Here is a 24,991-nt window from a genome sequence, read left to right as displayed (position 1 = left end):
CAGCCAGTCTTCGTCATAAGGCGTGCATCCTATTGACTTATAAGATCGTGTACAAAGTTCGAAGTCGGGAAATAATGCCCTCTTTGAGTTCAAACAATCGATATTCTCATTATGTATGCTAATTTCGACATTATCCCTGCGTTTCCTCTGCAGACCTACTGTTATTTACTGTATGGAGGCCTGTTATAGTTGTACGGGGCTCGAACTCAGCATATAATGCACTCTCTGGGTTGAAAGTGTGGAATTATATTTCATGTCATTGGCTCATTATATATTCTATTTTGACGTTTTCCTTGCAAATTTTTCATACTGATACTTGCTCTAAAGGATTACATTTTTACGGGGCTCGAACTCTATTACTTTGCAGTACCGGTACGGGTATCTAGAGCATCGTTTCAACGCGACTCTGGTGTTCAATCTATAAACTACGTCCACGATTTCATACATGAAACCATTACAACTTATTTGCTTTTCTAATACAAGATAACAGCCTTTCTCTTATCGCTACATGCATTATAACGTCCTTGTACATGCATATATGATTAATTTGTTTCACGTAGTACCTTGCGCACGTTCGCCATAATAATACCTCGGTCGTTGCAAAATATAGGTGATACACAGACTTTTTCCCGTTCAGAAATAATTAGTTTAATTATTAGACTTGCACTTCTGACTGGTGTAACGATCTGTAGTGTTAAATGGATTTTCACGCAGTTGGATCCCACAAATAAACAGAAGAAAACCGCAAAAAAGAAGGTGGGTTTTGTATTTCCTTCAGAAAAATACATTTGTAACTATATACCGGTATATGTATTTCTCCATAATTTCACAACCTCTTTCTCGCTAGGCTATATAACTCATCACTTATAATATAGTTGATCAAGGAAAGAGATTTAAATGACTTTGAATAATTTAAACACTGATATTGGTGAAACTTCGATACTTTGCTGTACCACACACTGGAGAAAACTGCTACTCAATTGATTGAAAATAACCTCTAAATTCAAGGAAACTACTCTGGAGACATGATGTGATCACTGCGAAAACTATAAACGCACACAGTCCAAATATTTTCCCTTCTTTTTTACTTCAACCTAACCTTATGATTTTGTCAGACCATTTTCATAGTGGTATCACAATGATGTTACATTTCTTTCTTCGCTTTGGTCCAGAGTAAATCTTTGATAATCATAGTTTACGAAAACATTTCTTTCTTCTATCGACCAAAAAGCATACTGTACACGTATGCATGGTATACTGCGGGGGGGGGGGGGTTTCTGTGTATGCGTGTGTGCGATTTTTTCTCTTTTTTTTTTTTCTTATATTGTACCTATTGATAAGAGATAAAGGGTATCCCAAATAGGTACTGGTATTAAAGTTTGTGTTTGTTTTCAGTTTTTGCTGTACGTACTCGTTCATGGATTTTGTGTTATGGTACCTTGATAGCACATACACTTCGCTGGGTTTAGGAAATCCCTTAATTTTTTTTGGTGGAAATCGTGTATTGCATATCGCATGCTCCTGCTCATGCTTTGCACCTCAGAGCTGCTCTCTTTCTGGTTAATTTTCGCCATTGCTCTCCTTCTCACTTACCATATTGAGTTGTATTTCATGTATCCAATCAATGCTTGATCTTCCAGCATAATATTAATTAAATATATTCCTATTTTAAGGAAATATGAAGTACAATTGAATTTTTATCTCTTTCAGGCAGATGAGAAATTACGTCGTCTTGGAATTGAATATAAAAACTTGAATTTAGAGGTCTGTAACCTCTTTTTTCCTGTATATAGTTATAAGATGATCGTATGTTTCATTATAGGTCACAATTTTGATATGTTATTATAGGAAAGTAATGTGTTATAGTTAACAGAACACGAAATGATGATAGCTGGCCATTTGGTAGATCCAGCTGCTATTCCTGTATCATGGGCAGATATAGCTGGTCTGGAAGATGTCATCCAGGAGCTGAGGGAGACTGGTATCTTACCAATTCAGAAGAAGGAATTGTTTGCTGACTCCCAACTTACACAGCCACCAAAGGGTAATTATCATCGTTGAAATTTTCAACAGAGAGTGAAAGATATTAAAATAAAGTGTGTTTCATAAAGATAAAATGTAACACTATGTGATTCATTCGTCTCATTGCTGCAAAATAGAACGTTTTTTATATCCTGTATTGTCTCCATCCATGGGAACGTAAAAGTTTCTTTTTTTTTTCTTATTTAGTGTTGGGTCATTAACCCGTCTGGGAGATAAACACTGAAGCTGTAGTTTTTTTGCCATCATAGGCATTGCTTTCAGTGCACCATAGGAGGCGAACTACATGGCACTACATGATGATTATGAAGATTAATGGAGCAATTGTGGAATGCTAACAAGGGAAACTGAAGTGCCCTGAAAAAATTACCACCAACACCATCTTTAACCACTACAAATAACACTTCTACCCACTAAGATTCGAATGAAGTTACAGCGTGGAAAACCTGACACACTAGTCAGGAACACAAAAGATTGTATTATGAAAGAAAACATGAAAGATACCATAATGTGAATCTAGAGGATTAGAGATGCAAGGAGTACAGGAGTTGCTAAGAAAAGATATCAATGTGTTTAGTATTTCATGGCTTTAGGTGTTGAAAAAATTTCATTCGGAAGTTCTCTGATAGTGTTTTGTTATTTGGCACAAATAATATATTTCATCTGAGAGATAATGTGATAAAATTCCAGTCCTTAATGCAGAATCAGCATTCATCTCCTATATATGTAAATATGTTGAAATATGGCTGTCATAAAGCTGGGTACCTTGACAAAAAACCTGATAAACTCGTCACTCCTGTAGGATTCTCTTTTCACGTTGATGTACAAATTTCTCTAAAGTTGGCTGTGAGACTTATTTTTCTGAAATGTTTGTGGTGAAAAGTTCCTCTGTGTTTTGAACATTTTTACAATGATTTCCAGTACTGTGATCAATACAGTCACTAATTTCAGATATGCTTACATTTTCTTACCATTTCTTCATAGAATATTCTATAGTCAGTTTGATGAATATTATGTATCTGGTATGTCATTTTCATAACATATTATTTAAGAGGATTTTGACAATACGGTATGCGACTAGATGAGATTTAATGCCTGATATGTCTAGCACATAGCACTGTTTGCATTAGCTGTTACAGCTCTGAACTGAAGAATTTGAAAAAACTGTATCTCGAAAACCAGGCTTTCTCCTGATGTAGAAATTTATAGGAAGATTTCTCATTTCAAATGGAATGTATGGGGGGAGGGGTAGAAGAAATCGTTGTGAAAATCCACTATCACTTGTGGTGAGCCTTCCTTGTGAACTGGAACATCCAGCCAACACTTGTTGTTTTTTTTTTTTTTTTTTTTTACTTCCAATATTCGCTAGTCAAATTGGTGACAAAAATGATACAAGAAATCCTTCATAAAGAAAATTCTCAAATAATACAAAATGATTCAGTTTGAGGATCAGCATTTCTTTGTCTTTTAAAAAAATATGCATATTTCAATCGAGTAAATATTTTTTTTAATCCAATGCCACCAGGTTGTCTTTTCGACATTTCTGGTCTTCTCTCCTGGCTGTGGCTTAATTGTAACCCACTTCTGAGGTTGGTGCGCCTGGAAGGCGGAGTTACATTACCCCGATGATGTGATAGGATGATTATGATAATGTGGTGCCAGGAGAGGTCTTAAATCTAAACTTAACCTAAATTCCAGACCATGGACGAACACAGGAATAATCCCCTTTAAGGAAAAATTCCTGTGCTCTTACCGGGAATCGAACCTGGGACCTCATGAACTATAGCCAGAAGCTCTGACCACTAGACCATGAGGCTGGTCAACTGCTTAAAATAAATGGCTACATATTGTTCCTTTCATCTGTATTGCTAAGTAACTTAGGTAATTTCAATTAAATGTACTACTCTTTCCTGAATGTACAAAATTCTCCACATTCATCCATTAGACCTGCTACTTGCAACATGTAGCATAATCTTATGGTTTAGCCTTAATACATGGGAAATAACTCACAAAAATTAAAATAAAAAATAAAAGCAAAAATGCTCTTCGTATAAGTAGGTAGAGCCTATATACAGAGTGGCACATATGTCACGCATTGGTTTCAATGCCTTATAACTTTTTTGTAAGTTGATTTTTGACTTATTTCTTTTCAGATCTGTATAAAGTAAACTTGGGAGATACACCATGGAGAGATTGAATCCTGAACAGCGCACGAAACTGATTGAACTTTATTTTGAGAATCAAAGGTCCATCATCCTTGCTCAGAGAGCATACCGTCGGCACTTCCATGTGCGCAACTGTCCTCATCAGACTACGATTCTGCGTCTGGTAGCATGATTTCGGCAAAATTATTCAGTCTGCGATCGCCCAAGAACGGGTAGACGACGTTCAGTTCGAACTCCCGAAAACATTGAGCGAGTGAGGGACAGCATTAATGACAACCCTGAAACATCATAAGCTTGGGATGAATCGAAGGTCGCTGCAAAGGATTTTAAGGACTGATTTGAAATTGTTCCCATACAAACTGCAACTGGTGCAGAGAGTGTCTCCCGCAAATGCACAAGCCCGTCTCAGGTATGCAGTTCGCTTCCAAAACTTGGCGAGGGAACAACAGGACTTTCTCCAGAATCTGATAATAAATGACGAAGCCCATTTCCACCTAAATGGTGATGTGAACAAACAAAACTGCCGAATATGGGCACGGGAAAACCTCAAGGCCATCGTTCCGCATGATTTGCATCCAATAAGATGTACAGTGTGGTGTGGTGTAACCTCAGAACGGATCATCGGTCCGTATTTCTTTGAAGAAGAAGGTGCTGTCGTAACAGTAACTGGAGAGCGGTATCGCAACATGATCAGGGACTTTCTCAGACCAGCTGTGGCGAATAATGCTGCACACTGGTTTCAGCAAAATGGAGCCACTGCTCACACAGCACGTGAAACCAGAGCACTGTTAACACAACTTTTTGGCGAGCGAGTGATATCCCGGTTTGCTGATTTCAACTGGCCATCACGTTCCCCAGACTTGACAGCCCCAGATTTTTTTCCTTTGGGGATATTTGAAAGAACGTGTATACGTCAACAAACCAGCAACCATCGAGCAGCTCAAAGACAACATACGGGCCGAGATTCGTGAGTTGCAGCCAGCAATTCTTCGCAAAGTTATGGACAATGCACTAAAAAGAGCCACTCTTTGTGAGACTGCGAATGGCGGTCATTTGAAGGACATAATGTTTCATACCTAGTGTTTTCACATTTCCCAACAGTGTACTTCTCATCTCAGACAGGAATAATTTTGTGCATGCTCAAACAAAAAAGTTATGAGGCATTGAAACCAATGCGTGACATATGTGCCACTCTGTATAAGGTCCAAAGATGAATATTTTAGGGATATAAATTCTGGAAGCCGTTTTAATACAAAATCATATTAATACTGGTACATGGGAAATAACTGAGAATTTACAATGACTGAAGGTAGAAAGACAGAATTCATAAGGTGCAGGTGTAAATGTTTTTCATGTTTGTGTATTCTGTAAACTGGCTATTTGTCTCATTTCATTTTTCTGAATGAGTAAATATAGTATTGCGTTACCTGTTCTTGAAGCACCTCCTCAACACTGTTTCTGTAATGGCAACGACTACAGTTTTTTAGTCCTAAAAATTTGCCTAGTCCATATCTAAATTAAGCAAATGCAAACCACCTGTGTGCACTTTCGATTCCTTCATTTTCTTAAGAGACCTAATGAGGTCACCCATTGTGATTGGTCGTAATGCATCAGAGAACTCTCCTTCTGAATCTGTGACTGTTGGCTGTGAAGATTTACTTGACCCTGCACCATTTCTAGAGATATGAATAAAAAATATATATATATATGACAAACGTAAGGTATGTCTTCTGATACACTATCACAAATTTAATTTCAACTGAAATTATGAACAGTTCACTCACCACTAGCATAAAATTATGAACACATAATAAATACTTACCCTTTTCCAAATTCAACTTTCATGTAATCACGTACTCTATATACTGAAGCATTGCGGCACAGTTCTCTGAGATCTGAACCAGAATAGTTTTCTGTCAATTTTGCCATTCTATTAAGATCTACATCTTCAGCAGTGGGCTCATTTTCAAGTATAAGACGCAGTATTTGCCTTCTCTGTGTGAATTTCTAAATCAAAGAAATAACAATACATCATATTAATAATATCATTACAGAGATTTAAATTTTGAGATCATAAATATTCAAAACAAGGCTATAAATTAACTCAATATAATGATTAAAGCCCGGAATTTTAGGTGCTAAAGTTAAGAATGAGTGTAGATGAATAGATGTGGTGCCCACGAGGAGGGCTTTAAGCCTAGTTCACAGGAGTCCGATATGTAATATTAGACAACAGTCTCAAGGACTGGGTAATGAATCTTGTAAACCGTGCGCTAATTTGTAAGTGGTAGTTAAGAGGATTAGAGACTTTAAACGGTACCAAAAGGAAAATACTGAATGACAAGAATGACGTGTCAAAGAAGTGGGGGCATGGCTTCTATTTTATAAACTATACCGAGGAATAATATTGTAGCTTTTTAATAAAACAAGAATGTAACTTTTATTCAAAGCAACAATAATTACTTTCTATAATTTAGTTTAAATCCCGTCAACAATGGGACTGCCACTCCACACCGTAACACAGTATTCGTTATTGCACTCCACAGACGACAATGACAATTTACTTGGATTATTGAGAATAACAATGAACTGTTAATCTTAACTAATGTTCACAAAGCACTATTTACAAAACAGAACTGTCAGTTCTCAGTTCACAGTTAGTTTGTCTTGGCTAATTCCTCTAGCTCAGTCACTCGAGTTCACAGTATCTCGCACCCCAGACCTTCAGATACAGTCCACTGAACTTCGAACTCAGGTCCCCCAACTGCGGTCCACTGCACTCAAACTCAGGACTTTCGGCTCCACAGTTACAGACACAACTCAAGTCGAACTCCGGTCTCGAAGCTGGCCTCACTGCTACACAAGACTGGCTGGGTTGCTGTCCACCGACTATACAACAACAAAAACTGCTCAAGTTCACTCGCGTGTTGTATCTATAACTAAACCATAGTTTCTGGAGAGTTCGCGATCTCGCGAACAATCGACAAGACGCCCAGACTTCACTGGATTTCTCCGCTCAGCCACCAGCTGCTACTTCCCCTCTCTCCCGCGGCCCAGAATGCCGCCGTTTCTCCTCTCCTCTCCATGCCGCGCGCCGCCCCCCCCCCCCAGTGCTCCGTGGAGCCCGTGTCGACTCCCGCGCGACTCTTGCGGGACGCGTGTTCGAGTCTCGAGGTGGCTGTCATAATATTAACTTTTAGCACCTAAAATTCCGAGCTCCAATAATTATGCGTATAAAATAAATTGCAAGAAAACAAAATTATGAAAATAAAAAATTATACAGAAAGAGGTATTCAGAATGGATGAAATTTAATATAAGGTAAGCGTACAAGCAAACAAACAAACAAAATAATATGTTTATCTTTAGATAGTCTAAATAGTTACAAAATCACCTTTTTTATTGACTGTCAAATGGTTTAGTGAAAGTATTACATGTAATTTTAATCAAAATATAAGAACAGCATTATCAGGACATAATTTAATTTTTTTTTAATAATCCTAAATACAGTATCACTTAATATGTTGTTGTTGTTGTTTTCTAATGCCAGGCGTTTGACAATAAAGTCATTTGACCTCTTGCACTCCAATATTTTACAAAGATATTGTCATGGTCAGCCACTGAAGCACAGATTTTGAGGTGTTCCGAATTCATTTTTTTGATTTGAATTGCACAATGGGCAGTTAAGGGACTGATATATTCCAATTCTATGTTGATGCTTGGCCAAACAGTCATGGCCTTTTGCCAATCTAAATGCAGCTACAGAAGATTTGCGTAGTAAATTGAGAATTAACTGTGGAATATGATGCAGAGAGTTCCATTTTTTCCCTTGAGATTGTGTTATCAAATTTTGTTTCAGTTGAAGCCTAAGTATGTAGATTTAATAAATCTTTTCACAGAGTAATATGTATATTTAGTAACAGGTCTGTAAGTAGCAGTGCTGTTCATCTTTGCTAAAGCATCCACATTCTCGTTTCCCAGGATTCCACAATGGGATGGTATCCACTGGAATACAATTCTTTTATTGAGTGTTATGAATTGAGAGAGCATTTTAGTTATTTCTGCTGTTTGAGATGAAGGTGTGTGTCTAGAGACTATTGATAGAATAGATGCTTTGGAATCTGACAATATAACTGCATTTTTAAATTTACTGATGTGGCATAGATAATATGGATACAAATAAAAATGTATATTATCATTGCCTTTAATGCATAAAAAATTATCTTTCTTTTTCTTCTGCGAAGTCTTCTATGATTTTGTCTAAGTTTAAACTTCTTTATATTCAATGGATTCAATACGAATTATCAAACTGTTAAAATTTTCTTGCTGATATTTATTTTCATCTTTTATTCTAATCATTCAAGTTTCACTTCCACAACAGAGCACAAGTTCATACATACTTACAGGTAATCCTACGTGGAATGTTGCTGGCATCCTCCGCAGAATTGCTCGATCAAGATCTTGAGGTCTGTTCGTTGCTCCCATCACAATAACAGTGCAGTTGGGATCAGTAATCAGACCATCCCACAATGACATAAACAGTGCTTTCATCATGGCTGTGACTTCATGATCATGGGAGCTGCGATTTCGCAGGAACGAATCTGAAAAAGAGAATAAACTTTGTCTCATCTTCAATATGACCACATCATCACTAGTGAAGTGGTCAACATGATAATTAAAGTTAAGACTGACAGATTTAAACATCGGTTTTTAAATGTGCAACTACAATGTATGTCCGGAAAGTATCTAGTCATTTTGAATAGCCACCTTGAGAACTGGTCACACAGGTCTGATGTAACTTGGCAGCCATTAAAGGAAACTATATTGTGCATACATGAACAGTCATTCTCCTGTTGGGGTAGTCAGTCAGCAGTGAGAGGTCTTGGTTGAGCTTGCGTACTGTGGGACTGATGACATGAAATATATCACATCATATATCATATCATATCATAAAAGGAATGCAACAAGACAGCTGAACGCAATTCCAAAAGATGACTTTGCAGTTTGTTTTAAAAAATGTGGAAGGGAAGTTTGGATAGGTGTGTGAGGTCGCAAAGAGAGTATTTGAAGGGAACTTAATTGTCAATGTCTTAGGTAGGATATATATATTTACATTATATTGACTGATGCTTTTCAGACAGATCTTGTATATTCCTCAATGCACACCTTATAAATAACCGCTCACTGGCGCTAGTGTTATGTTCCCAAATTGAACAGTCGACGAGCGGCCATTTGTTTGGTAGAGCTGAATAAGTATGGTTCTTTCGTGTGCTGCTTTTAATTGTAGTAATGCACACGGATGAACGATAAAGGAAGGAATCTTATATTACACTGGTTAGATAATCCTTAATTTTTACGACGATTTTTTCTCCATATTATGTTACAGAAGACAAACTATTGTACTTGCCACGTGACTCTTTATACTGTACTTCAAGTTTCCTCTGAGTAAAGATTCCCTTAACCGAAAGTGGATAGGTGCAATCCGCAGAGAGAATTTCTACCCTACATTGAATCATTCAGTGTGTTCAACTCATTTCGAAGATAGTGATTACCTTTCAAACTACGTTATTATACACTGTTATTGTCCTTCACTCACTCTATATCATTCATTTTCTTCAGACAGCTGTTGTTCCAGTGCATACATGATTAATAAAATTATTCACCGAACTTAAACATACAGAAACTGCATAAAGTATAAAAATATGTTTTTATATAACTGATTGAAAGTAATTCTTGTCTTAGTTACGGATTAATGAAAATTTCTTATGCTATTGCTGCTGCTACTGCTATTATTACTACTACTATTCCTGCTACTGCTGCTACTACTTTTTTGACTTCATGCAGCAGTTTAACCTAGAGATTGAATTTGGTAGTGATAGATTTATTGATATTAGTTCACAAAAGTACAAAACTTAATAATTTAACAAAAAGATCAATATACAAAAGTAGTTACACCTAATAAATATACAATTTCCTAAACTAATTTATTTATCGCAAATCTCAATAATTTATTGGTTCATTCTTGCACTTACGTCTGGTTACAGATTGAATTAAAAAGTTGACATATTAATTCTTTTATTAACCGTGGTTATGAATGCTCACATTCAGAGTCCCTTTGAAAATGAACACAGTACCTATGTTTGACAGCCAGGGTTGTCGGGTATCCCAATTTAGGCGGAATTCTCCCAATTTCCTGGTCGAGTCCCGATTAAAGGGAGTCGGGATTGACAAAAATCCCGATTTTACAGATATTAGCCTTGAACATATTTAATCAAATTAGTCTGTATTTCCCATTATCCGATATTTTATTTATATATTGACTCAAATGGTATCATTGTAAACATAGAGATAATCCGCGGATATTTAGGAAGTCTATGAGGTAGCCCAGCTGATTGCCGTAAGGCAACTAAACTCGCAAAATAATACTTCTTCTAGTTCTACCGCATTGTTGATTATTCCGTTACGGTCCCTAGTCGCTGTTCTCGCAATTAGTAAACATTGCGTATTTCAAGTGCGTTCACTGGCAAGAAAGATAGCGTTTTGATATCGTACTTTACACTAATAACGGAGACATACAATTGCTGCGTTTTGTAATTTAGTGAACTATGTTTAAACATGGATTCATCGTCAGATAGTGAAACTGTTGCAGTACCGGTTCCAAAATTAATTTATTAGCAAATTGTTAAAACATAGGCTATTCGCGGTCAGTAAAAGAAAAAATTATTGTAGTGTTCACTGTACTGTGTGTCCTTCGTATTTTAGTGTTTCTCACGGAGGTGAATAGGCCTATTATATTAAAAAGCACGTGAACACTATGCAGAAAACTGCTATAAATCTTATGATAGGCTAAATTGTTGACAAGTCTAACGTCTTAGGTTAGCTTCTGATATCCCGACTTCCCACGCAGAAAACCTAGCAACTCTGCTGACAGTAGAAACACGGTATTAAAGGTATCGCAAAGGAAGTATTGTTCCTTTAAACAAAAACATTTAGCTTTCGGATACGCAATACAACACGTATTCAAATAGCGGTTTCGAAATCCCGCGCGTTTTGTACCTAATAAATGGCGGCTTTCTGCTGCTTCAATTTGGGAACATATTTCTCAGTTCTCTGCTACGGCGTGGTAGGGGCTCGCTTCCAAAATCGGCGGAAGTCTCTCAATGCTCGTTTCACTCCAAATTGTACGGTAACAGCAATAAAATAACCACACAAAATGATTTCTTGAGATTTTTTCAAATGTTATCTATGAAAGAAAGAAAAGGGGTAACTATTAAGAAAATGTATTAAATTATTCTTCCTAAAATATAAATTTCCCTATTTTCCCAGACAATTAGATGCCCCTATTCCACTAACCTCAACAGGCATTTTTTAAGCTACACCAAGATGGTAGCACAATTCTCTGTATTGTCTGTGCTGCAAGAGGAATCTCCTTTGTTCCTTTAAACCACATGAATTACTAAACACATTGATATGTTTTCTTAGCAACTCCTGTACTCCTTGCATCTCTAATCCTCTAGATTCACATTAGGGTATCTTTCATGTTTTCTTTCATAATACAATTTTTGTGTTCCCGGCACACCATTAGCCAAATGGCTAGTGTGTCAGGTTTTGCACGCTGTAACTTCATTCGAATCTTGGTGGGTAGAAGTGTTATTTGTAGTGGTCAAAGATGGTGTTGGTGGTAATTTTTTCAGGGCACTTCAGTTTCCCTTGTTAGCATTCCACAATTGCTCCATTAATCTTCATAATCATCATGTAGTGCTATGTAGTTCGCCTCCTATGGTGCACTGAAAGCAATGCCTGTGATGGCAAAAAATTACAGCTTCAGTGTTTATCTCCCAGACGGGTTAATGACCCAACACTAAATAAGAAAAAAAAAAGAAACTTTTACGTTCTCATGGATGGAGACAATACAGGATATAAAAAACGTTCTATTTTGCAGCAATGAGACGAATGAATCACATAGTGTTACATTTTATCTTTATGAAACACACTTTATTTTAATATCTTTCTCTCTGTCTTGAAAATTTCAATGATGATAATTACCCTTTGGTGGCTGTGCAAGTTGGGAGTCAGCAAACAATTCCTTCTTCTGAATTGGTAAGATAACAGTCTCCCTCAGCTCCTGGATGACATCTTCCAGACCAGCTATATCTGCCCATGATACAGGAATAGCAGGTGGATCTACCAAATGGCCAGCTATCATCATTTCGTGTTCTGTTAACTATAACACATTATTCTCCTATAATAACATATCAAAATTGTGACCTATAATGAAACATACGATCATCTTATAACTATATACAGTAAAAAAAGTGGTTACAGACCTCTAAATTCAAGTTTTTATATTCAATTCCAAGACAACGTAATTTCTCATCTGCCTGAAAGAGATAAAAATTCAATTGTACTTCATATTTCCTTAAAATAGGAATATATTTAATTAATATTATGCTGGAAGATCAAGCATTGCTTGGATATATGGAATACAACTCAATATTGATTAGCAGTTTTCTTCAGCGTGTGGTACAGCAAATTATCGAAGTTTCACTAATATCAGTGTTTAAATTATTCAAAGTCATTTAAATCTCTTTCCTTTATCACGTATATTATAAGTGATGAGTTATATAGCCTAGCGAGAAAGAGGTTATGAAAGTATGGAGAAATACATATACCGGTATATAGTTACAAATGTATTTTCTGAAGGAAATACAAAACCCACCTTCTTTTTTGCGGTTTTCCTCTCTTTATTTGTGGGATCCAACTCCGTGATCATCCATTTAACGCATTTAACACTATAGATCGTTACACCAATCAGAATAATTAAACTAATTATTTCTCAACGGGAAAAAGTCTGTGTGTCATCCATATTTTCCAACGACGGAGGGATTATTATGGCGAATGTAATCGGTATTGGTAAAGGTCGAGGCAGATAGTTGCATATCGTGTGGAATTTAAAGGCACCGCCGTCTGGATTGTAATATACTGCCTGCTCTATGGTACAATTTAACATGGGAAACGCCGTATAGCAATGTTTCTAGAATTTGCCGCTAGAGTGCGACTGTGACTGCGCCATACTACACCATACCGCATCATTTCTAATCTGCAGGTGTTAAAAAGTGTTGAGGCGATTGTTAGTGATTGTATGATTAATTATTATTACATCTAACTAAGCTAAATCCTCGCTTAAGTCAGTAATGATGAAAATATTCATTGTCTCTGCTCTAATTTGTGTATATAAAGTTTGTGCAAAGTCATAAATTATTGCGAAACGTGATATTAATTTTCGACGTGAATTACATTAGGTGCTGTGTTCATGTTTAAAATGGTGAATTGTTGTGTTCCCCTTTGTAAATCTAGACAAGGAAGTTCACATTCAAAAGGAATAAAATATCATGAAATTCCCTCAGCAAAAGCGCTTAGAGAAAAGTGGCTGGCGTCTATATCCATACAAGGTGCCTGTAAAGGTTGCAGGTGGGTTCCAACCGATTACTCACGTGTGTGTAGTCTCCATTTTAGTTCAGAAGACTATAGAGAGAACTGCAAGAAAAAAATTTTAAAGCCTGGTGTTATACCAAGCATTTTCCGAGCTTACCCTAGTTATCTGCAATCTCGGAAGATTACACCTCGTAAGGAAAGAACCACTTCAGTAAAAAAGGAAAGTGAAGTAGAACTTTGCGGGAATTCTGGTAAGTACTTAATTAAGAACAAATTTTTAATATCTGCTTGAATTTTTTATCTTAGTATTGTTGCTAGAAGAAAGTTTTTTTCTTTTTCAGATGGATCAAATAAATTCCACACAGAAATTTGTGATGAAATTGAATACAAGTGTGAGATAGGAGTTAAAGTTAATCTCAAAGATGATAAGAGTTCTGCATGCTCAAGAAGGGAAATTAATAGGCTCCGATCTAAAATTTATAGACTAGAGAAAAATATGGCAGCTATGAAAATTGAATTGAAAAAAATGCAGGAAAAATTAATTAATCATCCGGAATTATATCAACTAACGGTTATAAAAGAATTGGCTGAAGAAAAAAATTAAAAAGCTGTATATTTACTTGACCAAATAAATAATTTTGGCAAGAAAAGGCCTGAATGGTCAGAATTAATTATCCGTTACTGTCTAGCATGGAGACTAGTGTCACCCAAGGGTTATGACCATGCGCGAGTGTCCAAATTAATATCAGCCCCTTCCCGAAGCACATTGGACAGATACATAGGGAATGTTGATTGTGATGTTGGGATTTCTCCATTGGTAAAGAGCAGACTCCAAATAGAATGTGAAAACCTGGAACCCATGGAAAAGATTGTTTCAATTATCGCCGACGAAATGGCAATAAAGGAACGCCTTCTTTACGATAGAACGTGCGACAAGTTGTTCGGAATAGTTAATACAGAGGATATATATAATAAATGCGTAGGAAAATATCCAACATTGGCAAACAAATTACTTTGTTTTGTTGTGAATGGCCTCTCAAAAAGATTCACATTACCAGCAGCTTATCATCTTGTTAAAGGTTTACAGGGTCAAGAGTTGTATCAATTGTTTAATCAAGTAATCAAAGCAGTAGAAGACTGTGGATTCTATGTACTGAGAATTGTGACAGACAACCATAAAACAAACGTCTCAATGTTTCGACAGTTTGGAAATGGAGATCTGAAATTTAGTGTTTCACACCCTTGTGATCCTCAACGTCTACTGTTTCTAAGTTTTGATTACTGTCATTTGATTAAGAACATTAGGTCTCAATTCCTAGACAGGGATATGGCTGACGGTGATGGACTAATAAGTTCCAAATATTTGAAGGAAATATATCGTCTGCAAGCGAAGTTGACAGTGAAGCTCGTTCGATACTTAACCAAAAAACACATTGAACCTACAAACTTCGAACAAATGAATGTATTAACGGCTGTACAAGTTTCCTCTCCTGCAGTCACTGCCACAGTTGAATTCATGAAGAATAACAATGCCCGTATCAATACCAATGTAGATTTCTCAGAAACTGGCCCATCTGTACATTTTATGAAGTGTATATATAAATTTTTCACTGTGCATGACGTAAGTGACAGAACACAGCTTATGAGGCAATGCAATATATGTAGGTCTAGCTCCAAAGGAACTGGGAAGTTTGCTATACTGTCTCCGTGATTCCGTTGCCAGATTTTCGTTAGCTGACGACATTTTCACGTGAGGTCCAATGAAAAGCTCCGTTCTCCTTCTCCCCTCCACCCCGCCATACTCAACGTGTCATCGCTGCACAAGCTACCCCTCTAACCCGCACTTTCCTCTCGCCCAGCCAACTATTTCCTATATATTATTTTTTTAATGTACCGAAGTACATATGATATTTCCATGCAGATATTCTGCGTCATCATACGATGAAAGAGTGATGGAACGGAGAAAAATTCTCTCCGGCGCCGGGATTTGAACCCGGGTTTTCAGCTCTACGTGCTGATGCTTTATCCACTAAGCCACACCGGATACAACTCCGACGCCGGTTAGAATCGTCTCAGATTAAGCTCCAACTCTTGGGTTCCCTCTAGTGGCCGCCCTCTGCACTACGTCATAGATGTCTATGAACGCAGGACCGAAGTCCACACATGTGCTGAGGTGCACTCGATATGAGTGACTAGTTGGCCGGGATCCGACGGAATAAGCGCCGTCTTAAATCACGAAGTGATTTACGCATATCATATATATTATTTTTTTCATGTACCGAAGTACATATGATATTTCCATGCAGATATTCTGCGTCATCATACGATGAAAGAGTAATGGAACGGAGAAAAATTCTCTCCGGCGCCGGAGTTGTATCCGGTGTGGCTTAGTGGATAAAGCATCAGCACGTAGAGCTGAAAACCCGGGTTCAAATCCCGGCGCCGGAGAGAATTTTTCTCCGTTCCATTACTCTTTCATCGTTTGATGACGCAGAATATCTGCATGGAAATATCATATGTACTTCGGTACATGAAAAAAATAATATATATGATATGCGTAAATCACTTCGTGATTTAAGACGGCGCTTATTCCGTCGGATCCCGGCCAACTAGTCACTCATATCGAGTGCACCTCAGCACATGTGTGGACTTCGGTCCTGCGTTCATAGACATCTATGACGTAGTGCAGAGGGCGGCCACTAGAGGGAACCCAAGAGTTGGAGCTTAATCTGAGACGATTCTAACCGGCGTCGGAGTTGTATCCGGTGTGGCTTAGTGGATAAAGCAACAACACGTAGAGCTGAAAACCCGGGTTCAAATCCCGGCGCCGGAGAGAATTTTTCTCCGTTCCATTACTCTTTCATCAACTATTTCCTGTTTAGTCGGTTCATAACCTGGCTTATAGTATAATGTTGCGTATGATGGTGTTGTATGACCTGCCATCTAGCGGAGATTTTTCAGCAGACTGTATACGCAAGATGGACGCCATAGAGCAGGCAGTATATTACAATCCAGACGGCGGTGTTTAAAGGCAAGTGTGTTCTCTCGCGAAAAAAAAAATCGGTCCAAGAGTTGAAGCAACCTCAATCTACAAACACAACTGTTAAGGTACGGTCACACGTCGCTACTTTTGCAGCCCTACTTTTGTACTGCAGTTGCAAAAGTTGCGTGTCGTGTTCACATGTAAGCCAAAAGTAGCGCGCTGCACGCTACTTTTCGTGCTGCGCAACCCGAGTGCTGCAAAAGTTGCAACTGGAGGTTGTGAGTCTGTTCACACGCAAGGCGCTACTTTTGCAGCCGCAGTCATGCTGCAGGTTTCCATCTCCGTATTGACTTCTCAATATACATTTCGTGGTTATGTTCGCATTAAGAAACTCATGCGAAAGCTTCCTTATCTATTATTTGCTTTTCTGTCGTATCTAGTATTCAGAAATTGACATTATTTTTACTATAAAGCTTTTAAAAACGCCTATATACGTAAATGATAACCAACAATATATTCACGTATTCAATGTTGGCAACCTTCCTGTTTGGAACTACGCTACGGAAAATTTAAAAAATGAATTATATCGTCACCAATTATACTCAGACTGTGTTGTGCATTTAATAACTGTTACAAATAATTTATTTTCATCACATTTAACATTAAAATATATCCAAGCAATAAAAGTATCATTGGCACATTTGGGTGGTAACACTGGTTGCAACCACAGCAAAAGTTTAAACAAAACCGATATCAAAAATGCTGCGGCTGCAACCCTGAGAACCCTGTTCACACGTCGCTACTTTTAAGTTGCGCGCAGCATGGAAAAGTAGCGGCCAGCAGGTTCGGCAGCCGCTACTTTTCGGGTTGCACCGTTGTTCACACGTCGCAGTACAAGAGTTGCGCAGTTTTTTGTACTGCATCGCTGCAAAAGTAGCGACGTGTGATCGTACCTTTAGGAAGTGAAAACATAGCGGTAATACAGCCCTAGAACCCAAAACAGACGGCACGTGGTAGCAGGTATGCTACCACCATCTTGGAAAGAACAATCGCACTCGCAATCGAAGACAGCCCTCGACCATAGGACGTCAAAAACACACACGGTCACGACACCGGAAGCAACGTTATCAGACTCCACAGAGAATAACATAACAGAACAGGAAGAACCAACAAGACCTCCGAAGAAAATGGTCAGAACACAGAAATCACAAAGACTACAAACAAGCATGGCAACCGGAAACGACACACCAAAAGCAGCCAACTGCCCCAAATGTGACAAAAGTGTCGAAAACGACAACGGCGCCGTGGGATGCGAAGGAAATTGCAAATCATGGCTCCACAATGACTGCACGTCACTTTCAACAACTGAATACAACGCTATAAATTAAAAAGGAAGCACTCTGTTATGGATGTGTAATAAATGTCACATGCTGCTAGAAAACTATGGAATTAACACAGTCCCACCAGAAATGCAAGAAGCAATAAAAGAAAATAAGAAGTCATGCAGTGAACTCAAAACACAGATCGAGGAGATGAGTGCCGCCCTGATGCAGAAAATGGCACTTCTACTTGAGGCCCAGCTACAACAAACCGATTTGCTTATAAGAAAAGACAATTCAGAGAGAAAAGAACCAATGAAAAATGAGACAACCCCACCAGAAGGAACTACAGTATAATGAATACATCAACGAACGCACCGGCGTACAACAAAAACACAAACAACACACCACCCAATCATACAGACTCAAATCGACCACAAAGTACGACGGAGACAGGTCTAGGAAACAGAAGGAAACGAAAACAACGGAAAAACTTTACATGCATCCGCAATAAGAGGTACAGCCACACAGAGTAACAATTATCTGCAAGCAGCATCAAGGAGAGAATGGATTTTCGTTGGGAATGTTGACCCGCAAGCCAACGAGGGAAACGTAAGAGAACACTGCAGGTCACTAGGAATAAAGGACCCGATCTGTGAAACAATAACGACCCGTTTCGCGAAAGCCTCCAAAATTGAAATAGCCCCGAATGAACTTGAACTTGTGAAGAATCCGGAAGCTTGGCCAACCGATATTGTGATCAAACCCTTTCGTTTTCGAAACCAAAGACCAAGATAAAGACGCGAAAGACTCCCCCAATACGAGGAACGGAGGGACTTCAGAGATTACAGCCCTTACATGGAACGTGGAGGGTATTAAGGGAGCATTAACCCTCGCCCCAACAGACATGCTTTCAATATACGACTTCGCAATTCTCACGGAAACATTCTTATTGGAAACATGGAACCACCCTCTTTTTTACAGTGCACATGTTCTAGCAACAAAAGGTGAGGCTGGCAGACCCATAGGGGGGATTACAATACTTGTCAAACCCAGGCTACAGGAATTGAAGATAAAGCATAAGTCGGACAACGTAATAGCAGTAAAAACCAAGTATATATATATATACATAATTGCAGCCTATTTCCAATCACATTTTCAAGCCATAGACATTATCGACGAACCTTAAACACGCCAGATGCCACATTACCGACAATCATTGCCGGCGACCTGAATTGCCGCGTCGACAAATCAGACAACAAAGCACTGACAGTACTTAACTATCTCTGCGAAGAAGGATTTTCGCTAGGAAATTACCCAACAAAGCCAACATACATAGCCACAAACAGAAAGAGCTCCATATACTTAATCTTCACAAGAGGAGCGCTCGGAAACAACACAGCCCCAATCTGGACATCGAGCATAACTCCCAAAAGGAAGCATCTCCCTATTCGAGCATACATAACGTTACCAAATTATACACCTAAAGAAGAAAAAACAGAGAAGATATCCCGAAACATCGACACCGAGAAATTCCTAGAACAACAAACAAACATCGAGAAAATAATGGAAGCAATACAGAAAGAAGAAATAAACGAAGCACTGAAACAACTAGAATCTACAATCCAAGGCGCAACCCGGGAAAACAGACCTCACACCAAGATAGCAGAAAAATGGTTCGACACCGAGTGCTACCGGGAGAGAAGAGAAGTGATCACTGCCCTACACCGTATCAAAACAAATAAAAACAACAGCACTGAAGACCTGAAGAGATACGCTGAAGCAAGGCGAAATTACAAAGCACTGCTAAGGAAAAAGAAAACAACATTCTGGGAGGAAGAAGGAAAACAAATGGTTTAGGACGCAATTCAAAACCCCTACATAGCACTCCGGAAGAAGAAAAATCACGCCACATATTACATACCTATGGAAGAATGGGAAAACCACTTCAGAAACATATTAAACAGAAAAGGAAAAGAAGAAGCGTTCGCAGAGATAAAGGAAACCCCCGATCCATGGATCCCCTTCTCAACCCAAGAAGTAGAAGAGTGCTTAAACGCACTCAAAAACAAGAAAGCTGCTGGCCCCGACCAAGCCCCTACAGTCTCGGCTGCGCGAAACGAGGAAACCGGGGCAAATTGAACGCTGCGCTTGCCGCCATATTGTTGGAGAGCAGACAAATAATGGCAGTGCGTAAATCACGCAATTTAACGCTGTGATGATCTAAAATTGACATATTATGGCCATTTTCGACGTTTAACGTAAAATTAGGACGAAATAAACATATTCAAAGTTTCATTGATATGTGTTAGAACATTAAAGAAAAGAAAATACGTATGCAGCAATTTATAGAAAACATACTGATACATCCATAAATAGGCCTACACAATACACATTATAGATTGTATAATTTTACGATAATCAGCAAATTGTTAGATTTCAGAGAATCTAAAATTATATTAACATATTAACTCTTAGATCACAAGACATAAATATATGCACCTTGATTACACAAGTTCTTGTTATAATCAAATTCCTAAGTGAAATAAATATGCTATAATCAGTATAGACTTGTTGTTAAGTTTTAGAGAATCAAAAATAAATTATATTACCGGTAAAATATAATATGCGAAGGTAGCCAAATTACATTGAATTCATTCTTCAATTAATAAAGGGAATGCTATCAATTATAAAAAGTAATCTTTCCTAATACATTGCAAACAATAGGTAACATGAAGACCTAAAAAGTAAACAATCACTTTATGCAAGATAAAAAAAACCACATACTTTTTATGTGTGGATTTTTTACATATTGTATTTTTATTTTAAATAAATAAAACAGATATATTATCATTGCTTGCGGAGTGATGGTACATAATTTTTATGCACATATGCAATATCAACAAGATGCCATTCCTTGCTTTTGTTAATAAAATATATCCGGCAAAATGTAAAAGAGTTATTTATAGGTGAACTCTGAATCATAAATTCACAAAGCGAGGCTTAGCTATTATAGCTATTTATGTATTTATTATCTGTATATTTATTTATCCATATATGGATCTTGAATGAAAGTTTATTATCTTGCAGATAAATTCATTTACATAATAAAAACAAAAAGTTATCTTTCCACTAATGTTTTAACATCTGATGTGTAAGTCTAAATAATTCACTCAGTGGGATTTCTCTACAGTCTGATATACCTCTACTAACAATTAAGTATTCTTTATTGTCGTAAACTACTGATTGATTTTTAATGATATTGATATTGTAACAACAGAAATAATATTATATCGTACCTTTTGCAAATAGCTTGGAAAATTAAACAGGGATGGTATTATCGCCGCGCTCTCATGGTTAACATTCGGCAGGTCTTTGAGCGGCCTCATGCGTTCGGCAGGTCTTTGAAATTTAATTGTATTATTGTTTTCAATTTCTTGTGTCGCCGCTCCAATCACTAGCCTTAATTTCAATAATGTAACCAATAAGCTGCTTCAATTATTATTAAATGACACTTACTTGTCTAATCCACGTAGACTAAACCCGAGGTTGCAATGTCTTGTGCTGAGGACGAACATTAAGGTATGTGATTAAAAATTATTATTAAAGAGTTATTATTAAGAGTTAAGAAAGCCAACGTACTCGTATATGAAATAATAATAATAATAATAATAATAATAATAATAATAATAATAATAGCCATTTAACAATATAACAAACTAGTGCTTATTCTTATCGAGAAAGTAGACGTGACAACGTGACGCTTAGAGTGAAACCTACAGAGCAACAATCGGTCGGCAAAATTATTTTTTTAAACCACACCGCACGTTATTGTATGATGCCGACATGTTAAGCATGAGTCCGCGGCGATAATATATCATCTTTCAAAATTATATTGCCATTACTTTCACACTATTCACTAAAAACACCCGAGACAAAACAAAGGACAAGTATGACAATCGTGTTTACCGCTCTATTTCTACCAGTAGCATGGCGGCGTAAACATGCGCAGACTGGTTTCAATTTTGGACAGCACACCAGCGCTCTGTGTGAGTCTTGTATACTATTATAACGTCTTTGGCCCCGACCACCTATTCAACGAACACCTTAAACAATCTTGTCATTTATTAAATGCTACATGGACACAGTTGTTCAACAAATGCATAGAAATAGGTGATATCCCATAAAAAAATGGAAAGAATCCACAATAAAAGTAATTTACAAAGGCAAAGGAGAACCAACCAACACCAGTAACCATAGAGGCATCGCGCTGGAATGTAAACCCTTCAAGGCCTTCTCAAAGCTAGTCTACAACAGGATACGGGACGAAATAGAAAAAAATATATCGGACGAGCAATTTGGCATCAGAGCTGGGAGATTCACATTGATCCCAGTGGACCTCCTGTTGAGGGAAATAAATGACGCACTAAAGCAAAGAAAAGGAAAGTTGTTTGTCGCTTTCCTGGTCTTCACGAAAACCTTCGACATCCTCGACAGAAGCTGGCTAAAAGAGAAACTTCGACTCACCCTCGGGAACAACAGTGTCTGGTACAGATTCCTAAACAACATATTGAGATACAACAACGTCACGATATCGGACAATTTAAATCACTCCCACCCAGTGAGGCAAACGAACGGAGTCCTCCAGGGAGACCCCATGAGTCCCCTGCTATTCAACTTAGCAGCAGGAGACCTCATTAAAGAAGCGAAAGAAAACGAAGACATATCAATCTTCGCGTATGCAGATGACATCGCAGTTGCAGCACATGACATCAAGACACTGCAACAAACCCTTGACAAAATGGCAATATGGTGCGAAAGACATGGATTTCAAATTAACCCTAACAAATCAGAGCTCATGGTATTCAAAAAGGGTAGCAGAATTTCAAACGACCTGGACATCAAGATTAACAACGAAAGTATAAGAACACCTCGGGAAGTGAAGTACCTAGGAGTCATACTCCAACCGACGGGGAAAAGTTTCACAAGACACGTCACAGAAAGAGCAGCGCTGGCAACAAGAGGAATAAACGAAATATTGCACATCAGACTGCTCTCACTAGAAACGGCAATAAAGCTTTTTCACGCAAAAATAGTGCCCATGCTGTGTTACGGAATCGAAATCATATTGCCCAGCCTTAATGTAGCAAACCTGGCCACGCTGGAAAAAGTGAAGGCAAGATTTCTAAAGAAGGCACTAGGAGTGGCAACGACAACACCATCCCGACTCACGTATGAATTAACAAGAGGACCATTCCTCATTGAAGAACTGAGGACCAACTTCTTCCTGCCATCCACTGCTGAGACTGAGAAACTAACGAATCTGCTATACGCAAAGAAGTCAGAAATCTGGAGAGACTTTTACTGCAGCGAAGCCATGACAAACCGAGAATGGACAGGACCAAACAGGAAGGAATGGCACATAATAACGAGACTAGCGGTACACGGCTTCCGCCATACCTTGTGCAGAACAAAAAAATTCCACGACCCAGACGATTCGTGCATATGCGAACTATGCGGTAATAAATGTGAACGATATCATATCGAAAGCTGAAAAAGAAGAACTAAATCTATCTCGCAGTACGCGGGCGCAGAATAAGATAGCCAGAGATCAAACGAGAGACTTCCTCCATGCACATATTGTTGGTGACTGGTAAATCCGGCCCTGTAACGAATTTCACCCACTCCACTTCTAACAGTCCGCACGCTGTCAACAAACACGTGACAAACAGAGGTAGAGGGTAGAGAAGGGACTGCCCTGCTACTGCTACTATTGATAAAGAAAACATATTACTCACCGGTGAATCATAATGGTGTTGCTTCAATTATATTAGCCTCAGAAACAGTTTTAGCTGTATTTGATAACAGACATCCCATTAACTGAACACATTAACCTATTCAAATATTTTATTTACTATTACATATTACTTGCTTATTTTCTGTTACCAAAAAGGGCGCTGTTTAAAAAAAAAAAACAGCACTATATGGACGGTTGCATACACTTAGATAAATCACACGAGAAATGCCGAAATTCAAACATTAACCAAAATGACATATTGCAAGAAAGGGACGAATTCACATTGCATATTTCTGACAACAAAATCAGAAGGAAAATAAGATTGAAAAGACTTCTAAGACCCTGGTAAATTACTACGTACATTAGTTCGCAGAAATTAACTATTTCATCAAACATTTGTGACGAATGGTAATTAAAACATTATTGGAAACTTGGACTGCAGTATCCTAAATGTAATATATCAAATAGCAAATATACATTAAAGCCATCTGAGGGTATTCTGAAAATGACTATAACTATGGCTAAATAGTAAATAGTAGTTCGCTATTATGTAGTTTAATTAGTAACGGGAAAACGTGATGCCAATCCAGTCGCAGTCCTTTCGACAGCTGTAAATGAATTAACATACTCCTTTAATAAATTGCGAGTTAATCACACTCTTCAGTAATTTCAAAATTATTTCGATAAGCTAACTGCAAATTAAGAGGAAGTGTCAGCCAGCACTTAGCTGTAAAAATAGAATAAAATAATACTTTTAAGACTTCGCGTTGTGAAAGTAGCTAGCAATATATTTTCACAAGAAAGAAGTGTAGGGTCCGCAGTTACGACGTGTGCTTCTCAACTAGGCAGTCCGTGGTTCCATTCCTGACGTGGGGTGAAATTTATCTCTATGCCACAGGACTCGGTAGGTCTTGCACTTGTCCTGTAACGTCTCCATGATGGTCCTGTATTGTGAGAGATATGTCATCCCCTACATCTCGTTGGCTTGTTGAGTCGGTTAAGGCGGAGATAAAACAAGACAAAGAAAGAAGTTGTGTACGAAGACCTGCCGAAGGATAGCGAGCCACCCTCGAATCATTAAGAAATGGACAAAGGGCTAAAGTAACGAAGAAGTTCATTACGCGTCATCATCAGGCTTGGCATTGAAATCAGATTCCCGCTTTCAAACTAGGCAGAGGGAGTCGGATGTTAACACCGAATGAGTAAGTCCAAGACGACATTTATTATAACTAAAAACTTGAAACAATAATAAAG

At 38.0% G+C, this 24,991-nt stretch overlaps 1 protein-coding gene and 1 long non-coding RNA gene across 2 annotated transcripts; one reads left to right on the top strand and one right to left on the bottom strand.

Moving 5' to 3' along the window:
• Positions 1-606: 606 nt before the first annotated feature.
• LOC138698823 (uncharacterized) lies at positions 607-2,029 on the top strand. Its single transcript, XR_011331946.1, has 3 exons — positions 607-756; positions 1,711-1,764; positions 1,867-2,029. It is a non-coding gene; the product is annotated as an uncharacterized lncRNA (long non-coding RNA).
• Positions 2,030-5,420: 3,391 nt separating this feature from the next.
• LOC138698916 (outer mitochondrial transmembrane helix translocase-like) lies at positions 5,421-13,070 on the bottom strand. Its single transcript, XM_069825112.1, has 6 exons — positions 12,923-13,070; positions 12,531-12,584; positions 12,250-12,427; positions 8,608-8,804; positions 6,028-6,212; positions 5,421-5,881 (listed from the first exon to the last, which is right to left on the bottom strand). Exons 1-6 carry the CDS (start codon positions 12,974-12,976, stop codon positions 5,707-5,709), a joined length of 843 nt encoding a protein of 280 aa, XP_069681213.1. The 5' UTR covers positions 12,977-13,070; the 3' UTR covers positions 5,421-5,706.
• Between the last annotated feature and the right edge of the window lie 11,921 nt (positions 13,071-24,991).

This window comes from Periplaneta americana, chromosome 4 (assembly GCF_040183065.1).
Source record: "Periplaneta americana isolate PAMFEO1 chromosome 4, P.americana_PAMFEO1_priV1, whole genome shotgun sequence".
NCBI lineage: Eukaryota > Metazoa > Arthropoda > Insecta > Blattodea > Blattidae > Periplaneta > Periplaneta americana.
The sequence above is the reverse complement of the archived record's forward strand: the minus strand, read 5'-3'. Positions and strand labels throughout refer to the sequence as shown.